The sequence below is a fragment of the Cervus elaphus genome, chromosome 32 (assembly GCF_910594005.1).
Source record: "Cervus elaphus chromosome 32, mCerEla1.1, whole genome shotgun sequence".
NCBI lineage: Eukaryota > Metazoa > Chordata > Mammalia > Artiodactyla > Cervidae > Cervus > Cervus elaphus.
In genome coordinates, this window is record NC_057846.1 from 40,454,150 (window position 1) to 40,472,587 (window position 18,438).

The window sequence follows — 18,438 nt, forward strand, 5'->3', positions numbered from 1 at the left end:
CAGGGATTTTATTTTAATCTGCTTCTAAAGCTGTGCTATCAAGAGTTTAAATTTATGTGAAGTAAATGCACAGTCTTTTCCTGAATAAGATATATATTGTCAATAATATTTGGTCTGGAGCCATATTTAGAGAAATAACTATTAAAAATAATAATTTCTATTTTTAGCATCTAACATGAGGTTCAGAACATGCTTTCTCTTCTTCATAGAAAGTGAGCAAATAGCTCATTAAGAAAGCAATTTACAATTCTCAGGGCCAAGGTTAGGGAGAAAAAAAATTGTTTTTCTCTTCTGAAGATTATATTAAGAAGCTCATTACATGATAAATAACTTATCCTGAAAGTAAAAACAAACAAACAAACAAAAAACCCACCAGGTCTGGTAACAGAAGGCAGACACTGCTTTGAACCAATGGATTTCAATAAGGAAGATTCTTAACCCTTCCCTTTTTAAAATGGAATTGCTGACATATGGCCATGGTAGAAAGTCTAGCTCATCTTTCAAATACTGGCTTTGGAATAGCTCGTCTGGTTTATGAATACTTAATGATTTTCACTGTGCCTGGTTGTAAATGAATACAATGCATGAATAAGAATAATTTCCCGGTATAAAATGTCTCCCAGGGAACTGAGAGGAATATTTTTGCATCTTTTATGATCTTTTCCAGAAAAGTACATGTGCATGATAATGCAGTGATTAATTTATGAAATTAATGTGAAAAGTGTACCTACCTAGCCTTTTAGAGTTCAAAATTTACCATTGGGAATTTTCAGGGAAAGAAAGGTACAGAAACCAAAGCTTTATAGATTTTAATTCTAGAAAACAAGAGACCATGAAGGGAAGCCTTTATGTGGAAAGTTGGCTATCAGACATGCACAATGGGCCCTCTAGTGGCCACACCGAAAAGTTTTGCCCATTTAACATAGTTGATCTATTTGGTTATTAGCTTAAAAAAAAAAGCTTTGTGGATTAAAAGCTGCCTTCATTTTTTTTTTAAAAAAGAATTAAATTTTATACCCATCAGCTTTTATTCTTACAAATGCGCAGCCCAGATGAATAAAGTTTGTGGTCAGTCACATGTTAAGAGAAGCCTTCGTGTGAAAGCGATTCCTTCCTGTCTGGTGTTAGTCAAAGGAGAGCCACCAAAATTGTGTTTTCCTTCTAGAGTCAGATAAAATGGATGGGTAGAGATAACTGGGGAGAGAAAACATTTTTACGTCTTTCACTTTCCAAAAATGACTCAGTTCCCCAACCTAGGAACTGAAGTGCCCCCAAACCTGCAGTGCTAATGTAACCGCACAACTACTATAATATACATTTTAAATACTGAGATTTCTACACTATTGAACATAAACAACGTCTGCTAGGAGAATTAATAAAGCAGTTTTCTTTAGTGGAGTTCATATTTCCATATGCAGATTTCACAATATTCTAGTTTTTGACCCTAGAGATAGGAGAGGAATGTTTTCCTCACCATTCCCGCCCTTTCTGCCATTCCCTCTCCCTGCTATTTTTCCCCGCCCGCAGTTGCGGAGTTGGAAGGTGGAAGGGGAGACATCAAAGTGATGTAATTGGTGACTCCCAGATGGTTACCATGGCGACTATCAGGCATATTACGCTACTAGTAGAGTAAGAGCTTCTTCCATCTAGTCTTCAAGAAAGGGTTTTGGCGGTGGGGGAGAGCGGACGGATGTGAATCCACAGCCTACAGAAGACGGGCAGGCAGGGTTGAGCCTCCCAGCACAGACAACTCCTTGAACAAAAAACCCCGTAGACGAGTCGTTTCGACGGTGGGAACCGGACTTCGCTGCCTCCTAGGCTGCCACCGCGAAGGACGCCCTCGCGCCCCAGAATCTGCGAGCTGACTGGCGGGTGGTGTCGTCACTCACAGTGACGTGATGGCGGAGGAAAGAGGTGGAGCCATAGAGACTTGGCTTCTGGCCCTTCTAGCTGGGGGAGCCGGGGGAGGAGGGGCATTGGGAAGGCACTGGAGGACTGAGGCAGCCGTTCCGGGAGCCGGCCGAGGTAGGGGCGGGCGGGCCAAGTCCTCAGGCTGTTACTCGGTGGACCGCGCCCGCCTGTTTTCCTCCGGAGCCCGCTCCCCTCCGTATCCTGCTCCTCCCATCGGCGCCCAGATTTCCCATCTTCCAGGCCCCACCCCGCTCTCTCCTCAGCCCCTGACCTCGGTCCCCTACCCGCGCCTCAACTTTTGAGCTCAGCATCCATCCCCCGCACCTTCTGTGCTTCATTTCCTCATTTCTTTTCAGCACCCTGCGCCCCGATGCTCCTCGCCTTCCTTCCATAAACTCGGACCGCCAAAGCTCGTGGTCCCACTGCCTGCACCATCCCCTTTCCAAAAAAACAAAGATCCCCCCCACCAGACCCTACCACAGCAAACACAGCCCACCAACGCACAAGGCGCACAAAAGCCATCTGCTGGGGAAGCCGAGGGCGCCTTTTGCCCCCGTGTCACCGAGAATCAGAGGCAAAGGTAACCCGGGGAGCCTGGGGCCCCGGAGAGCTGGAGGGGCGGTGCGGAAGCGCAGGCGGGGCTCGCCGCCGGCCCCGCCCCGCCCCGCCTAGGCCCCGCCCCGCCTTGGCCTCGGCCCCGCCCTCCTGGGAAGTGGTTGCTCAGAGCAGATTAACTGTCCCTCTCCAACAGGAGACGACTTGCGCTTGGTCTGGGTCCAGATGTTCTGGAGTATCATTTGAATTCTTGTTCAAGACGTCAGCTCTATGGTTGAGGTTTCCGACCAGGAGGGACTAGAACTCCTTTCCCAGCTGCAGGAAAACAGTTGACAGTGTGAGAAACCAATTCTCTTGCTGCCTTTGGCTGAAAAGTGCCCGTAGGGTGGTCAGAAATTTTGGCAAAGCTTATTTAAAGGTTTAAAGCTCAGTTTGGGTTTCCCTTGTGGCTCAGCTGGTAAGGAATCCGCCTGCAAGGCGGGAGGCCTGGGTTCATTCCCTGGGTTGGGAATATCCCCTGGAGAAGGGAAAGGCTACCCACTCCAGTATTCTGGCCTGGAGAATTTCATTGACTGTATAGAGACACGGCAAAGAGACACGACTGAGCGACTTTCACTTGGGCTCTTTAGAGAATCCTTAGCATAGGAAAATAGGCTTCCTCCACTTCTGAATTATTAGTACGTACCTTGCATATTTTCACTGATGAGTATTTTCAGTCTTTAAAGGCTTGGCAGCAGCTTGGCCAAGTAAGGAGAAAACCTAATTAAAAACAAATGCAGAAAATTTACTGTCTACTTGTAATTTTAGGCTACAAATAAGTGTGTCTCCATCAGTTTCTTAGACACTTGGCAACCATTCAAGTAAATGACTATTTACCAGAAATCAAAATGTCTTTGAAGACCATATCATCATATGAACATCATTGTATTAGAGATCATTTCTATATGTGGGGATCTAAAAGTACCATTCTCAAATCTAGGGCTAAGAAAATATTACTCCTGATTGGTGTAAATGAAGAGTGAAATTGGAAATGAACTTGAGGGAGACTTTACGCTTTGAATAAAATATGCAAATTTTCTACACTTGAAGTAGTTTATAACACTTAAATCCTGGTATCTGAATAACTGATATGTTTTTAAGGTACTGAATTGTTTACTTACTCCTTCTGCCCAGGTCCCTATGTTGACTCATTGAGAGAAATATAAATATGGCCTTCTACAGTTATAAAACAGTCTTAGCTATTGCCCAGACAAGGTAAGCCTTGGGATTCCCTCCTCTTTCCACTATTTATATGAACCTTATTTTTCTAGATGGAAAAGATACATGTAAAAGGATAGACTCAGTACACAATTAAAGCTTTCTTGGTTTTAATTGTGTTGGCTTTTAGGAAGCAGGCATTTTAATGTATTTAAACTTACCCTAGATTTTCTATATGCTTTAGAACTCAAGCTGAGTAATTTTGTAAAAGTGTGGAACAGGTAAGATAGAAAATGTAATGGCTTTAGAGTGACACCACTGTAACTGATGAATGTTACATGCAGCCCGTAAATGTAAAAAGGAGTAAAATGGCTGGCAAGCAAGCCAATCCTAGGGCTTATACCTGCCCCAGTAAGGCCTGTTATCACTTACTTATTCCAAAGAATATTCACTGAGACCTTACTGTGTGCCAAATACATTGTACATTTTCCCTTTTGGCCATTCAAAAAGTGCTTTATCTTGGCAAAAATAGTCTGAAGGAATGGAAAAAGCCACTTCTATGCCAAAAGAAATCTCTTTGCCAGAAACTTTCTTTTACCTAGCTGGGTCTTATTTTTATTTTCAAACAATCTGATGTGTCAGTTTAGCTGAAGATTGTGAGTTGTTGCAAAATTGGAATGTAGAGATCCCTGGCTGGGGAGCCTAATTCTAATTCTTATTCCCAACATTCCTTAGGAGTCTTAGGTGAAGGACATTTCAGCTGTAAGTCCTTCTTATTTGAAGGAGTCCCTGGGCACTGCATAGACAAAGCAGTATTATGTGATTGGTTAGTCCCCACAGGGACCATGAAATGTTTCATTCAAACAATATTTCTGTCATCAGTAGAGTAGCTGAAAATACAAGTGTTCCACCTGCTTAATGATAATAGAGACAAAACTTTCAGACATAGCCCCAGATGGAAAAATGTTTGCTTTTTAAATTAATAGTCACAGAGTTTCTAGGTTGTAACACAACAGTTATCCTTAGGAATTAACTTATTAATATTTCTCATAGAGTGTATCATTCACCCACAAAGCATACTGTTATTCAGTTGGACTAAAAAGTTGTATGTCATTTATTCATGAACATGATCAGCTTTGAAAAATGCAAGCTTAAAAATGATTGTTTTATTTTTACCAGATAAAATATTTATTTCTTTACTCTTTCATTCTGTAATAGTATGTGCTTGACTCAGAGGCTGTTGGTCTTTATTCCAGATTCCCTAGCCATTTTGTCCAGCCTACCAGTTCTTCTTACTCCCCATCATTTGCATTTCTTCACTTGCTAGATTCCCATTCAAACAAAACCTATATGAAGAACTATGGAAGCAGAAAGTACTCCTATCCAAGTCAATCAGGCAATAAAGTACTTCATTTACGAGCCAAAATCTTCCAAGAGCTGCACACATCGACTTGCTGGTCGCAGGATGTCCCCAGTAAACATCAGCAGGAGCAAACAGCAAAGAAGCCTCAGGTGCCAAGCCCTCAGCCCATGAAAGAAGCAGGCGTGACGATTAAGGAAGGAAAGCGATCTTATAGACAGATAATTATGGATGAACTGAAATATTATTACAATGGATTCTATTTGCTTTGGATTGACACAAAAGTTGCTGCCAGGATGGTTTGGAGGCTGTTGCATGGACAGGTGCTGACCAGACGAGAGAGAAGAAGGGTAGGCAAGAGTCATATTTGAGAAAGAAAATGTAAAATTGAAACGAACTGTTGGTCAACCAACTTTTAAAAAAATCCCTCTGAAAAAATCCCAGAGTAGGAATAGTAATTCACGGTGAGAACCAGAGTTTCTGACTTATCTGCAACTGACTTGCTGTACATCTGTAGATGGGCTCTTAAAATACGTGTATAGTTGCCCATGGAATGCTTATAATTGTGTTTTCTAATTTCTCCAAGGAGTTGAGAGGCTTCAAGTATGATATGTGCATCTGGAGTAGAAACTGCTGTTAATGTATTAAGTATATGCATCTGAAAAACCGATTTTAACAGATACCATGTTATTAAAGTACTGACTTAGATGAAAGCTCAGGGATGCCAATAATATGTTTTGATTGTCATAGATTTCCTTGAAGATATCCCATAAACATTACTTCTGAGCTAAGGTATAGAGGAAAATCCGGCCTTTCCATTTTATAAATAGTGGCCTTGGGTTTTTAATGCTTTCAGAACGGAGGCAGACTTTTGTTTTTGGCGTGGCCGGAAATAATGGATATTTGCATATGCCTTTAATTCTTTAGCTGCTGAGAACCTGTGCTGATTTCTTCCGCCTGGTTCCGTTCATGGTGTTCATCATTGTCCCCTTCATGGAATTCTTATTGCCAGTGTTCCTGAAACTTTTCCCAGAGATGTTGCCATCAACTTTTGAAAGTGAATCCAAAAAGGTATGAGGATTTTGAAAGCTTTTAAAAGAATTAATAGAGTTTTTTATCTTTTTAAGAGCTCTTTTTAGGTCTACAGAAAAATTGAGCAGAAGGTAGAGAGGATCTCCAGCTACCTCCTGACCCCCGCTCCTATATCCCCTATAAAATTTTTTAAATTATTTTTTTTTTAATTTATTTTTGGGCCACACAAAAATTAACTGTGACTAGATGACCAGACCCTTGCATGCCTATGAGTAGCTCCCAAGCAGAGGGCGTCCTCCTCCTCCTCTGATGGCCACTGTGAAGGTGAAGGGCTGGCCAACCAAGGCAGCCCCTTCATCCTCTCCATCTAGGCCACTCTGCCAGGCAGACGGATGAAGGCGTGGATCCCGCCCTGTGAAAGAACAATGAAGGCAATTTTTAAATCAGACTGAGAAATGTTTCCCTGTCGCAGTGACCATGGACTTGAGATTACAGAATAGTAGAATTTTACCACACTGTTTGAAAGGCATTCTTGATAGAAGGACTAGCGTTTAAGATGCCTTAACAGTATAAAAGCATATGACATAATCAAAGACCACCGACTGGCCCTCTGTAGTTGGAGCAGGGAATACCAGGGGATCCATGGGAGCAGATGAGACTCACATGCTGTGCTGGGGTTAGGTTGGAAAGTATCTGCCACCCTCAGGAGTTTAGACTTTGACTATGGTGATTGATGGAAGGTGAATGCAAAGCAGGGGATGAGAAAAAAAATTGATCTATATTTTAGATCAATCTAAATCATCTAATCAATCATGATTAGAGCTATACTTTAGGAAAACAATTTGCTGGCAGGAAGGATTAAAAGGGTGGAGCCAAATGAGAATCAGCTGGAAGGTTACTACAGTAGCATGAGAGAGAGATGGAGGACAAAACCTGAATTATAAAAGTTTCATCAGGAGCAAAACCTTGAAGGTGGGTTTGAGACAGATTTAAAGAGTAGAATCAAATTGCAATATTTAACTGCTTGGCAGTGGTTTGAAATTAGTTTACTTACGTTTAAAGTAGTCAGGGTCTAGGATTAATACCATGGGATTCCAAGGAAGGTGTATGTGGTGGGGTTTTTTTGTTTTGTTTTGTTTTTGGCTGCACCATGTGGCATGAGAGATCTTAGTTCCCTGACCAGGGATTGAACCTTTACCCTCTGCAGTGGAAGTGCAGCATCTTAACCACAGACCTGCCGGGGAAGACCCCAAGGAATGTGTTAGTGAATGCAGAAAGAGGTGGGGGATGAGGTAGTGATTTATCTAAGTATTCCTCTTTCCTCAACATTGCCTGTTTCCTGAACATATGCACATACATATCATGGCCACAGTATTAGAAAATACTTTCTCCTTTGCTTTGTTTGATGATCAGAGGGAGAGAGCAAGAGAGTAAACATGAGTACCTAGCTTTCTGCTTACACAAGGTCCCAGCACCATGCACTTTTCTTTCATGGTACTTGCCTGATATACTTTTAGATTAATTTGTGGAATTACCTGGAGAAGGAAATGGCAACCCACTCTAGTATTCTTGTCTGGGGAATCCCATGGACGGAGGGGCCTGGTGGGCTGCCGTCTATGGGGTCACACAGAGTCCGGCACGACTGAAGCGACTTAGCAGCAGCAGGGGTGGAATTACCGGTTTATTATTAATTGACAATGTTTGTCTCTCCCATTAGACTAGAAGTTTCCTGAGGGCAGGAATTCTTACCTGCTTTTGCCCATTTTACCCTAGCACCTAGCACACGGTGGATGTTCAATAAACAGGTGAATGAAACTGATGGCTGCATGGGTTTTAATGATGGTATTGCCATTGTGTGATTCTAGGGGCTGATTCTTCTAAGATATTTCTAAAAAAAAAAACAAACCAATGATTGCTATGATTTGCTTGTCATTAGAATCTCTTGGGCAACTTAATGGGGGGAATATATATATATGTAATATATATATGTATATAAAACACATTTATTCCTGTTTCTCTGTATCTACCTGATCATGGTTATTTTGAAAATACTACCACACTGTATCTCTGATGGTGAACAAGGATTTAGAATTAGTGGTTAACGTAATGTCTTAAGAGTATGCATTTAATTCTCTTCTACGTAGTGCTTTGTTTATATCTGTTATAGCACTTCATTATCTTGTAATTAATTGTGTTTGTTTTCTTCTTAACCTGTAAACTTCATTAGCTTAATTTCCTAGTTTGGTTTGTGGCCAAGGAAAATCTGGGGTTCCTCAGACCAGGGGTCCGCTTGACCAATGACCTAGATGGTTTGCACCAGGTTAAGAGATAGTGACAAAGGCTTCCCCTGAGGGCACTATTTTGAACCCATCCAATATTTATGATGATTGCATTAGTGAGAAAGGTAAGATTAAGGAGACAAGCTGCAAATCGAGGCTACTTTTTAATTCTCTCTGGTTTTCCCAAAACTCCTTGAATTAGGTCTAATAAGAATATTCATTCATGAAGTAGAGATGGCAAGCAACAACACCACAATCATGTTTCTCTCATCTTTATCTACCAAGTTGTAATCATGAAGGATTAATTCTAACTTTCCTCTTCCATCATGAAGGAAGAAAAACAGAGAAAGAAAATGGCTGCAAAGTTGGAACTAGCAAAATTCCTTCAAGAAACGATTACAGAAATGGCAAAGAGGAACAGGGCCCAGCTGGGGGACGCCTCAACCCAGTTCTCCTCCTACGTCAAACAGGTGTCAGTCTTTTATATAAAACCAGACAACTTCATGTCATCACGGAGCTTCCAGATTGTTCCTGATCTCTGAATTTGCAAATATCTCAGTTACAGAAATACAGTATTTCAAAAATTTATGGGAGTTTGCAGAAAACCTATCTTAAAGCCATCAATGCTTTGAAGATGTTAATAACTACTTAGAAAAACAGTACAATGAAACTCAAACTTTTGAAATTCTCCTGATTGTTCAGTTGATTTAGGCTGACTTCCGACAGATTTTTTTTTTAAACTCCTCTTTGTAACTCAGGGCCCACTTCCAGACCTAAGATAGAATCCATAAGTGCTTTGGCATCTTTCACATGGTCTACAGGGAAGATTCTTTGAGCAGGAAGCAGGTTTTTATTAGTCCTTGTGTCCCACTGCCTAGGTCCAGACAGGCCACAAGCCCAGCACCAAGGAGATAGTTCAATTTTCCAAACTCTTTGAGGATCAGCTGACCCTGGAGCACCTCGACCGACCTCAGCTGGTGGCCCTTTGCAAACTGCTGGAACTGCAGTCCTTTGGAACCAACAATCTGCTTCGCTTCCAGCTACTGATGAGGCTGAAGTCTATAAAAGCAGATGATGAGGTAAGAGCTGAGCTACAGCTGGAGGGAGTTGGCCAGGCCTTGGGGACTGTCTTAGGGTGGTTCTGTGACAAAGTGCACTGCCTTCTGCCAGGTCTGCCCGGAGGCTGGTTCTGGCAGAATGAGTGGTCTGAGCAACCACTGATAACCAGAACCTTGATGACTCACTTTCGAGGTGGCCTGTCGGCCTCTTGAGAAGATCTTGTAAGCAGTGAGTAGCTTGGATGTCTTAGCTGGGGCTAATCAAAACCAGTTAGGACCCATGGGGAGGAACAGCAACTCAGTAGATCCCAGGGAACAGATCACACTGCCAAGGACAGTGCTCAACACCCACCCCTCCCCCGCCCTCCCCCGCCCTCCCCCGCCCCCCACACTTGCCCTGTGCTTCCTTCGCTTGGATCTTGGTGAGCAGCCCTGGTAAGAAGGGGTGGCCAAGGATGGATGGAAGGCAGGACCCCAACATCTTCTGGAGTAAGGGCACCATTGGACTGTAACTACTCGTTAGTGTCCTTAAAAAGTGGAAAGAATGTTTCTTGAATCTGAATCAGCCGCTTTAAAAGCATTCTGCCTGAGGGAGCAGGATTCCCAGAATTGAGAAGGCAGGATCCCATTGGCCCCATTTAGATTTCAGTGGTTGCTTTCAAAACTGTGGAATAAACAATCCTGGTCCCAGAAGTCCCATAGTTTGGGGTCATACCAAGTAGAAACTGTGTTAAGTTATTTATTGAGGGAGTTTTGAGGCCCAGGGAGTTGGGGCTGTTCTTAGGGGGTTGGGGGGTGGGGGAGGAACACTGCTGGGACGTGCAACAAATGGTACATTGAAAGCTTTTCAAATGGAATGCTTTTCTAATGAGTCTTAAAGTCGCCACGAAAGGGAAGTGGAGTGGAGCTGTCACAACCAGGCACAAGGCAGTGCAAGAGGGAGAAACACCTCGGGGTCAGGCGGTGGAGTTCTGTAAATTTCTGATATTATTCACACCCGCTGGCAGGATTCCCTTCACCTCCACCACTGCACCTCGAGGTCACCTGGCTCTATTGAGCGCCTGGCCTTTGTGGCAGGCAGTGCAGGGGACAGAGTGGGAAAGCTAGCTGATTCTGCCTTTCCCCTGACTTGTGGGAATTGAAGGATTAGGCAAAACTGGAACCAAAGGACCTGATGCCATTCCTTCCGGGTTTTTTTTTTCTTTTCCCCCAGGTAATTGCCAAGGAAGGGGTGAATGCCCTGAGTGTGTCGGAGCTCCAAGCCGCCTGCAGGGCCCGAGGGATGCTGTCACTGGGTCTCACTGAGGGGCAGCTGAGACAGCAGCTCACAGAGGCAAGTGGCCGCTTTCCTGGGCCCCGTTGAACTTTCTCCCGTCCCGTTGGTGTGTCTGCTCAGTTGCTTCAGGCATGTCTGACTTTTTGCAACCCTATGGACTGTAGCCCTCCAGGCTCCTCTGTCCATAGAATTCTCCAGGCAAGCACACTGGAATGGGTTGCCATGCCCTCCAGGGGATCTTCCTGACCCAGTGATTGAACCCGTGTCTCTTATGTCTCCTGCATTGGCAGGCAGGGTTCTTTACCACTAGAACCATCTGGGAGGCCCCCTTTCCCATTTTCAGGCCTTGTTTTTCAATTTCTGCCTTGCCATCTTACCTAATTGGCCTTCTTTAACAGAGCCGTGGGCCACTGAAGAAGCTGGCTTTATTTTTGACTGCAACACGCTGTTCTGTTCAATAGTTGTCTATGGCTGCTAACACACTACCACAAACCTAGCCGCTCAAAGTAACACCCGCTGATCAGCTCTGGGTCCTGCAGGTCAGAAGTGCAGGCTGTTTTCCTTTCTGGAGGCCATGGGGGAGATTCCACTTCCAGGCTCATGCAGTTTGTTGGCTGAATTCAACTCCTTGCAGCTGTGGGTGTGCGGGCCCTGTTTCTTCACTGGCTCCCAGCCCCAGGCCACTCTCAGCCCCTCCAGCCTCTCCATCTGCAGTGAACTTCTCACCCAACCTCTAGCTCCAGATTTAGGGCCTCATGTGATTAGGCAAGACCTACCTGGGTCATCTTCATATTTTAAGGTCAACCGACTTGAAACTTGAATTACATCTGCAGAATCCCTTCATGGCAGCACAGAGTTTAATGTTTAATTGAGTAACTGGGAGAAGGCTTAGGTACACAAGGGACAGAAGTCTTGGGACTACCCTCCAATGTCCTCCTCCTCTGGGTATCATGAGGGCCCCGAACTGAAGCTCTGATACAGGGCCTGTCATCCGGGTGAACCCCCCTGAAGGCCTACACCTTCTGGGGCTGCTTTCCCAATTCATGCCCCAAACCAGGGTCAAGTGTTAGCTTTGTAGCAGATTCCCCTCTGATAACGTACTCTCTCCCAAACAGTGGATTTTAATGGAGCGTTTAAACTGTTTTAAGTGCTTTAAAACAAAGTAATAACTCCTGTTACAATCCTCATTCCCAGTACTGTAAAAGGTGCTCTGGAAGGACTTCCCTGGTGGTCCAGTGGTTAAGGCTCCACGCTCCCAATGCAGGGGGCCCAGGTTCAATCCCTGGTCAGGGAACTAGATCCCACATGCTGCAACTAAGAGCCCACATGCCTCAACTAAAGAGCCTGCATGCCGCGGATAAGGGCCGCCAAGCCTCAACTAAGAGCCTGCATGCCTCAACTAAAGATCATGCATGCCGCAGATAAGAGCCACCATGCCTCAACTAAGAGCCTGCATTCTGCAACTAAGGTCTGGCATGGCTGGGAAAAAAAAGTGCTTGGAGTGTGCACAAATTATTTAGGGCTAGGACCCACTGTTGTGGCTTTGAACCACATCAGGTAGCGATTTCCTCTTCCATGTCAGACCTGCTCTGATTGGAAGGGGAGCATGTTCTAGGGGGTATTTAAACATCATTTATTTCCTGCATGTAGGGTATTAAGTGACTTCATCCTGTCAAATTGTTTTGTTGGAGGGATGTGTTGTTTTACAATCCCCTTTCAAGGGAGTGAGAAAACTAAGCCAACCGTACAATCTTCAGTGCTATGGATTACTGTTCCCAAAATCCTGTGTTAGGATATGGCTGACATCTCATAGAAAGGAAAAGCTAAAAATGATAAACTTACAAAATGTCTTAACTTCAAAGGAAAAAATAAAGTTAAAACTATGAGATTCCATATGCACTTGTTACCTTGGGAAAGGTCAGAGGTGGGTGACTCCCTGTGTTGGGGAGGGTGTAAGGACAGAGGGGCACTCATGGAGTGCTGGTAAAACCCTGCATGGAGGTTTGGCATCAGCTTCCAAAATTTAAAAATGCATTTACTTGGACCTAGAAATTTCAGTTCTAGGAATTTACACATGTGCAAAATGACATAACTAAAAGATTATCCATTGCAGTACTATTTATGATAGCAAAAGACTGAAAATAGCTTAAAGTTCATTAGTACAATAATCAAATAAATTATGGCATTTCCATCAATAGAATCCTTTACAGACATTTAAAAGAAGGCAGCTCTGGGACCTCCCTGGCGGTCCAGTGGTTAGGACTCTGTGCTTCCATTGAAGGGGGCGTGAGTTTAATCCCTGGTCGGGAAACTAGGATTCTGTATCCAGCACACTGTATGGTGCGGCCAAAAAATAAATAAATAAAAAGAAGGCAGCTCTACATCTATTGGTACAAATCAATTTCCAAGATACTTCAGTGAAAGAAAGCAAACGACAAGTGTGTATATATCACCCTTAGTGTAAAGATAAACATATAATTGTATATTTGGTTTTGTTGTTAATATTTTATTGGCTCAAGTGTTGTGGCTACCACTGAGGTTTTGTTTTGTTTTGACCATGCCTCAGGGATGTGGGATCCCGGTTCCCCTGACCAGGGATGGAACCCACGCCTCCTGCAGTGGAAACACTGGTGCTGGGAAGTCCCTAAATGTATATTTGTATACGCATAGGGTATCACTGTAAGATTGTATCAGGAACTGGTACCAGTGGTTGCTTCCAGGGAGGGAAATAGGGTAGCTAGAGAATAGAGTAATTTACCTTTTGAATTCTGTCTTGTGTGCATCTATCTATCTATCTATGGTCTTCCCTGGTGGTTCAGTAGGTAAAGAATCTGCCTGCAATGCAGGAGACCCAGGTTCGATCCCTGGGTGGGGAAGATCCCCTGGAGGAGGGAATGGCAACCCACTCCAGTATTCTTGCCTGGAGAACTCCATAGACAGAAGAGCCGGTGGGCAATAGTCCATGGGGGTCAGAAAGACTCACATGACTGAGTGACTAACGCACACACATACCCCTATCCAAAATTTGGCCAATTTGGAGCTTGAAAAATTATATCTCATTCTAATGTTAATTTCTTTAGTTATGAATGAGGTTGATGTAATCTTTTACATTTATCTACTTTATACTGAAGATACCTCCTTTGATCCACAGTTGGTGTAAGAGGTTAATTGAACCTCCCTCTCTGACTGTGAGGGGCTGTAGGGCCCAAGCAGGGATGCAGCAGCCGGGAGACATGCCCCTGTCCTTGCTCTTAGTACTCAGCGTGCGCCTGGGGGGCTGTGAGACCAGAGAAGAGGAGAGGCAGGGGGCAGGGGTCACATCAAATGGTCTGTGATTGTCATGCTTCATCCCTCTCCTGTTCTCCAGTGGCAGGACCTCCACCTGAAGGAGAATGTCCCGCCTTCTCTTTTGCTGCTGTCCCGGACCTTCTACTTGATAGATGTGAAGCCGAAGCCCATTGAGATACCGCTCAGTGGGGAGGTGAGTCCTGGCTCAGTGGGAACCCGGGCCCCACGGCGGGGGCCGCTCACAAACCCGCCTCCTCTTACAGTCAGAGTAGGCCTCTCTCTTGGCTTATCTTTTGGAATTTTGCCCCAGTGGCTTTAAGATCTTTTAAAAATTCCTTTAAAAAATGAAAATCACTCAAACCACCTGTAGCTTTAGAGCTGTTTACTGTGTTTAGGAGTCTTATTTGATTTCTTATTAGGAGTCTGGCTATATTCTTTCTAAGTATCTAGTCTTCTTAGAGTCCTCCTCACCATTCTTTCTCCTTTGAGATGGAATGGTTCCTGTTCTTTCCTGTCTGTCTCATTTGCCCAGATTCCTATTAATTTTTAAGTGGTGAATGGCCAATCTAGAAAATAAACAATTCCTTTGTCTCCCTTCAGCCCATTTCCTTAATTATTTGTGATTGCCTTTAACTCAGTGGCTTTTGTTCTCCTGGTGTTCTGAAGAACCCAGGACTGGCCCAGTCACTAGAGCATCTTGCTCTGGGTCCATCAGAAGGGACCTCTCACTTCCCTGCTTTGTGGCTTCATGTCTGACTCGGAAGCTGCGCGTGTGAGAAGGGAGGGCCCACGAGAGAAGAGGCTGCACTTGTGGCCGAGTGGATGGAACCAAATGCTCGGGAATGAGGACCAGTCATTTGGAATCTTGGTTATGCTATCGACTCCTTGGGCAAGCCAAGGAAAACATGAAGTCCAACATGAAAGATGTTCTTCAGGAAACACCATCTTGCTTTCCTTTTCCAGATTTTCAGAAACCTATCTGGATTTGGGCTTGGTCCAGAAGCATTCTAGGGAGACTTAGGAGATAAAGTCTGGAGCATAGACCATGTTCTAACAGGCTCCTGAGTTCATACTCTTTCTTTGAGACAGACCAGTTGATTGTCATTCTTAGACTGCTCTCAGTAGCACGGAAGTCTTAGAGTAGAGAAATGTCTCAGAGCTAAATTTGAGTTTCAGAATGATTCTAGAGGGTTATAAACTCTTGATCCAGATGTTGCTTTCTGGAATTGTTAAGAAATACCTGGGAATTGGACTTCCTTGGTCGTCCAGTGGTTAAGGCTCTGGCCTTCCAATGCAGGGGCCTGGGTTCTATCCCTGGTCAGGGAATGAAGATCCCACTTGCTTCACAGCGGCCCCCTACCCGCACCCCCCACCCCGCACCAAAAAAAAAAAAAAAAAGGTGAAAAAGAAGTACTATTAAGAAAAACTACCTGGGAATTAGGGACAAAAGGACAGGTTCCTAGGCATTTTATTGTTATTGTTGTTGTTTTTAATACATGCTTTTAAACTTCTGTTCTTCACATGTACAAAAACAAGTAGCATGCTAGGTTCAGTAGAGAACTGAGAGACATGAAACTGAATATACTATAGTTTTGGATATATATAGCCCTTTTCCCTCCAAAGTACATGAAGAAATTACTTTCAAAGAGCAGTGATTTACTTTTCAAACGTAATTAATATAATTGTTGAAGACAGGTTAGCTAGCTCTTCTAAAATACCACTCCCTCCCTCCCTCCATCTTCAGGTATTGCAGGAACTTCTGTTAAGTAACACCTTTCATTTGAATAAATCATTTATTACTAGCCACCAAAAATGACACCAAAGATGTCAGTTTTGACTAAGTTGTATCAATGCCGGCAGAAACTGATGCCTAAGTGAGAAATGGCAACTTTTGGTGTGTGTGTGTGTGTGTGTGTGTGTGTGTGTTTTGAGAGTGAGAACAGGATCATAATGGCAAATAAGTAGCTTCTTAATAACAAAAGATTTTAAATATCAGACTCTGATTAGAGTGCAACTTTTGTATCTAGAGTGCTTAAAAGTTAAAAGATAATACTAAGTTGCTATTTCAGGGACATATACTGCCTATTTCACCCAGAAAGGAAGTCAGGAAAGCAAATTGTGCTGAAAAGTACTAAGGTAGAAGTGCTTCTGAGTTTCAGGAGGAGCAGACAGCTTAATTTATATAAAATATCTCTCTCCCTAGGCTCCAAAGGCAGATATTCCCCTGGGATCACCCACTCCCCCTGAATCTAAAGAGAACACGGCCGGTTTAGCACCTCAACTGAAGGGAACTAAGGTGAGACACTTTTGATTACATGAAAAAATCAAGAAGTTAATTTCATTGGTGTCCTTTAATAAGGACTTATTTTTGGGTACTGCTTGATCTAAGAAAGTTCGGCATCTGGCTGTATGCATTTAGGTTCCAGGTTTTGCCTGTTGAGTCCTGTGGCAGACATTCAGTAGTTGTTTCAAGGATCTGGTAGTCATGGCAGTGTGACTGTAGCTCCAGTACACCTTGTGTCTTAAGTCAGTAACCCAACTCAGCTCTGATGTTTAAGGATGAAGAATGGATACAGCTGCCGTCAGTTACATCATCACTCACACCACCATCAAAGTCTATTTCATTACCTAAAGAATCCATTACTTCTGCTAAAGAAGATGTACATTTCTAAAAAGGAAACTCTTTTCCTCAAGTTGCTTTTAGGGGCAGTGAGAATCTAGAATTATAACAGTTGCAAAACACCACACCCTCTCTCTGTGTCCTCCAAACAGGAAACTGTAGGCTGAACTTCAGTCATCTTATAACCACTACATTTTTTTAAAAATTCAGTGATCCAAAAGCAAATATATATATCAACAAATGCAATCGTGGTTCAGAACTAAACATGTTAAGTCTAGAAGCTAATTACAATATAGGCAGATTCTTATTTTCTGTTGCGCCAGATGGAAATAGTTCCCATATGTTGTGTATTTCACACAGGCTTCAGATGTCAGGAAATACTAGCAGGAAAGCAATTTAAGAATCTTAGGAGAAGTGCATGTAAATTAGAAATTACTTATCTATCCACTTTTCCCGTTTGGGAGTGAGAGCAGAAAGCAGGAGGCAGTGAACAGTAGGGGATCACAGGAGAGTTGAGCTGTGGAGTGGCTCTGCTGGCTCTCGAGGACCAAAGAGGGGGCCACTGAGCACCCAGAGTGTTTAACCCAAGGCCTTGTCTGCATGTCTTCTTTCTCACTGTGACCAGTCCCTAAAGTCCTTATGTTTTTGTGCCCCAATACTCCAGGCAAAATCAGAAAAGACAACCCAGAACAGCAAGGCTAGCTCGAATGGAGCATAAGGACTCATGAAGGATGGCGCTCACTCTCTCTGGCTTGCTGCCCTCAGCAGTGGCATCCTTGAAGGACGTCCCTGAGATAGAAGATCAGCCATTTAGCCCTCAGGGTGGTCTTTTGAGGCCTTGTAACCGTCCAGATGACGTCAGTGTTAAGACCACTGACGGATTACTTGGAAAACTATTTAATTGCAAAGCCCGTGTTCTCTGTAGCATTAGGTCATCCCACGGGACCTTGTGTAAGGCCCACCTGCCATATTGTTTTTGAGCAACTTCACGTTCTTTTAAGAGAGGAAACTTTTTTGCACGAAGGAATCAGCCTGATGCCTTAAGACACCTCGTCTCCTCTAGCTCGGTAACCCGGGTGGGAACTAGGGAAACGTCAAAGCCAGTCATTGCGAGCATCACACAGCCACTCTCATGCTCTCAGTGCCGGTACAACTTTTTCAGACTGAGCGCACACACACACACATATCAGTAGGAACAGTGCCCTGGAAACAAAGTACCTTTGGAGACAGGATGGAAAAAGCTTCTTGGAGAAGAAGATGGGGAGTTCAACAGACTGGCAATCAGAGACTTGGTGGCCCCCCTCGGGCCCGCAGAGGCTGCAGGGATCTGGGAGGCCGCCACTCCTCCAGCACATATGGCTTCCATTAGCCTCCATCTTGCTAGGAAACATAATTAAGGGCTTAAGACCGAACCATTTGTTTGTGCTGGGTGTGTGTGTTTTTCTGGTCTGTTTGTCTTTCACAAACAAGACTATCTGTTAGTCACAGGGGTTGTTAAGAGTCTGATACAATCCCAATACTACCCAGGAACAGGTATTATGTTCAGATATTTATGTTGGCTATCTTCAGTGTTGTCCATACTGAAAAACCTTAATAATAAATCGATCACCATGCAGCTGACCACCAGCCTTCTTCCCTTGGGGAGTACTTAGAAAGGAAGAGGTGTTTCAGCTGCAGAAATTAGATTTCTATACTTGCTGTGGAATTGAAGGCAGTTAGATGGTTATCCATGGTACCAAGGAAAACTCAAATCAACCTGTCTGGGGTCATCTAAAAGAGGAATGTTATCAGCACTTGACAGCAAGGAAATGAACTTTAAAACCTTCCCTAAACCTCCCCTCCGCCAGAGGACAAGCCTCACC

General features: G+C 43.8%; 1 protein-coding gene and 1 non-coding gene across 9 annotated transcripts; both read left to right on the forward strand.

The window, feature by feature from the left end:
* The first annotated feature begins 1,378 nt into the window (after positions 1-1,378).
* LETM2 (leucine zipper and EF-hand containing transmembrane protein 2) lies at positions 1,379-17,810 on the forward strand. Of its 8 annotated transcripts, XM_043893293.1 has the most exons (12): positions 1,379-2,025; positions 2,268-2,491; positions 2,663-2,803; positions 3,640-3,720; positions 4,920-5,373; positions 5,951-6,094; positions 8,667-8,804; positions 9,213-9,413; positions 10,606-10,725; positions 14,036-14,149; positions 16,160-16,252; positions 17,241-17,810. In XM_043893293.1, exons 4-12 carry the CDS (start codon positions 3,674-3,676, stop codon positions 17,292-17,294), a joined length of 1,365 nt encoding a protein of 454 aa, XP_043749228.1. In that variant the 5' UTR covers positions 1,379-2,025; positions 2,268-2,491; positions 2,663-2,803; positions 3,640-3,673; the 3' UTR covers positions 17,295-17,810. The 8 variants fall into 8 exon arrangements, with proteins under 8 accessions (XP_043749228.1, XP_043749226.1, XP_043749230.1 ...); XM_043893291.1 differs by having other exon boundaries at positions 1,379-2,491; XM_043893295.1 differs by lacking the exon at positions 2,268-2,491.
* TRNAW-CCA lies at positions 11,890-11,962 on the forward strand. Its single transcript has one exon. It is a non-coding gene; the product is annotated as a tRNA-Trp (tRNA).
* Positions 17,811-18,438: the final 628 nt, after the last annotated feature.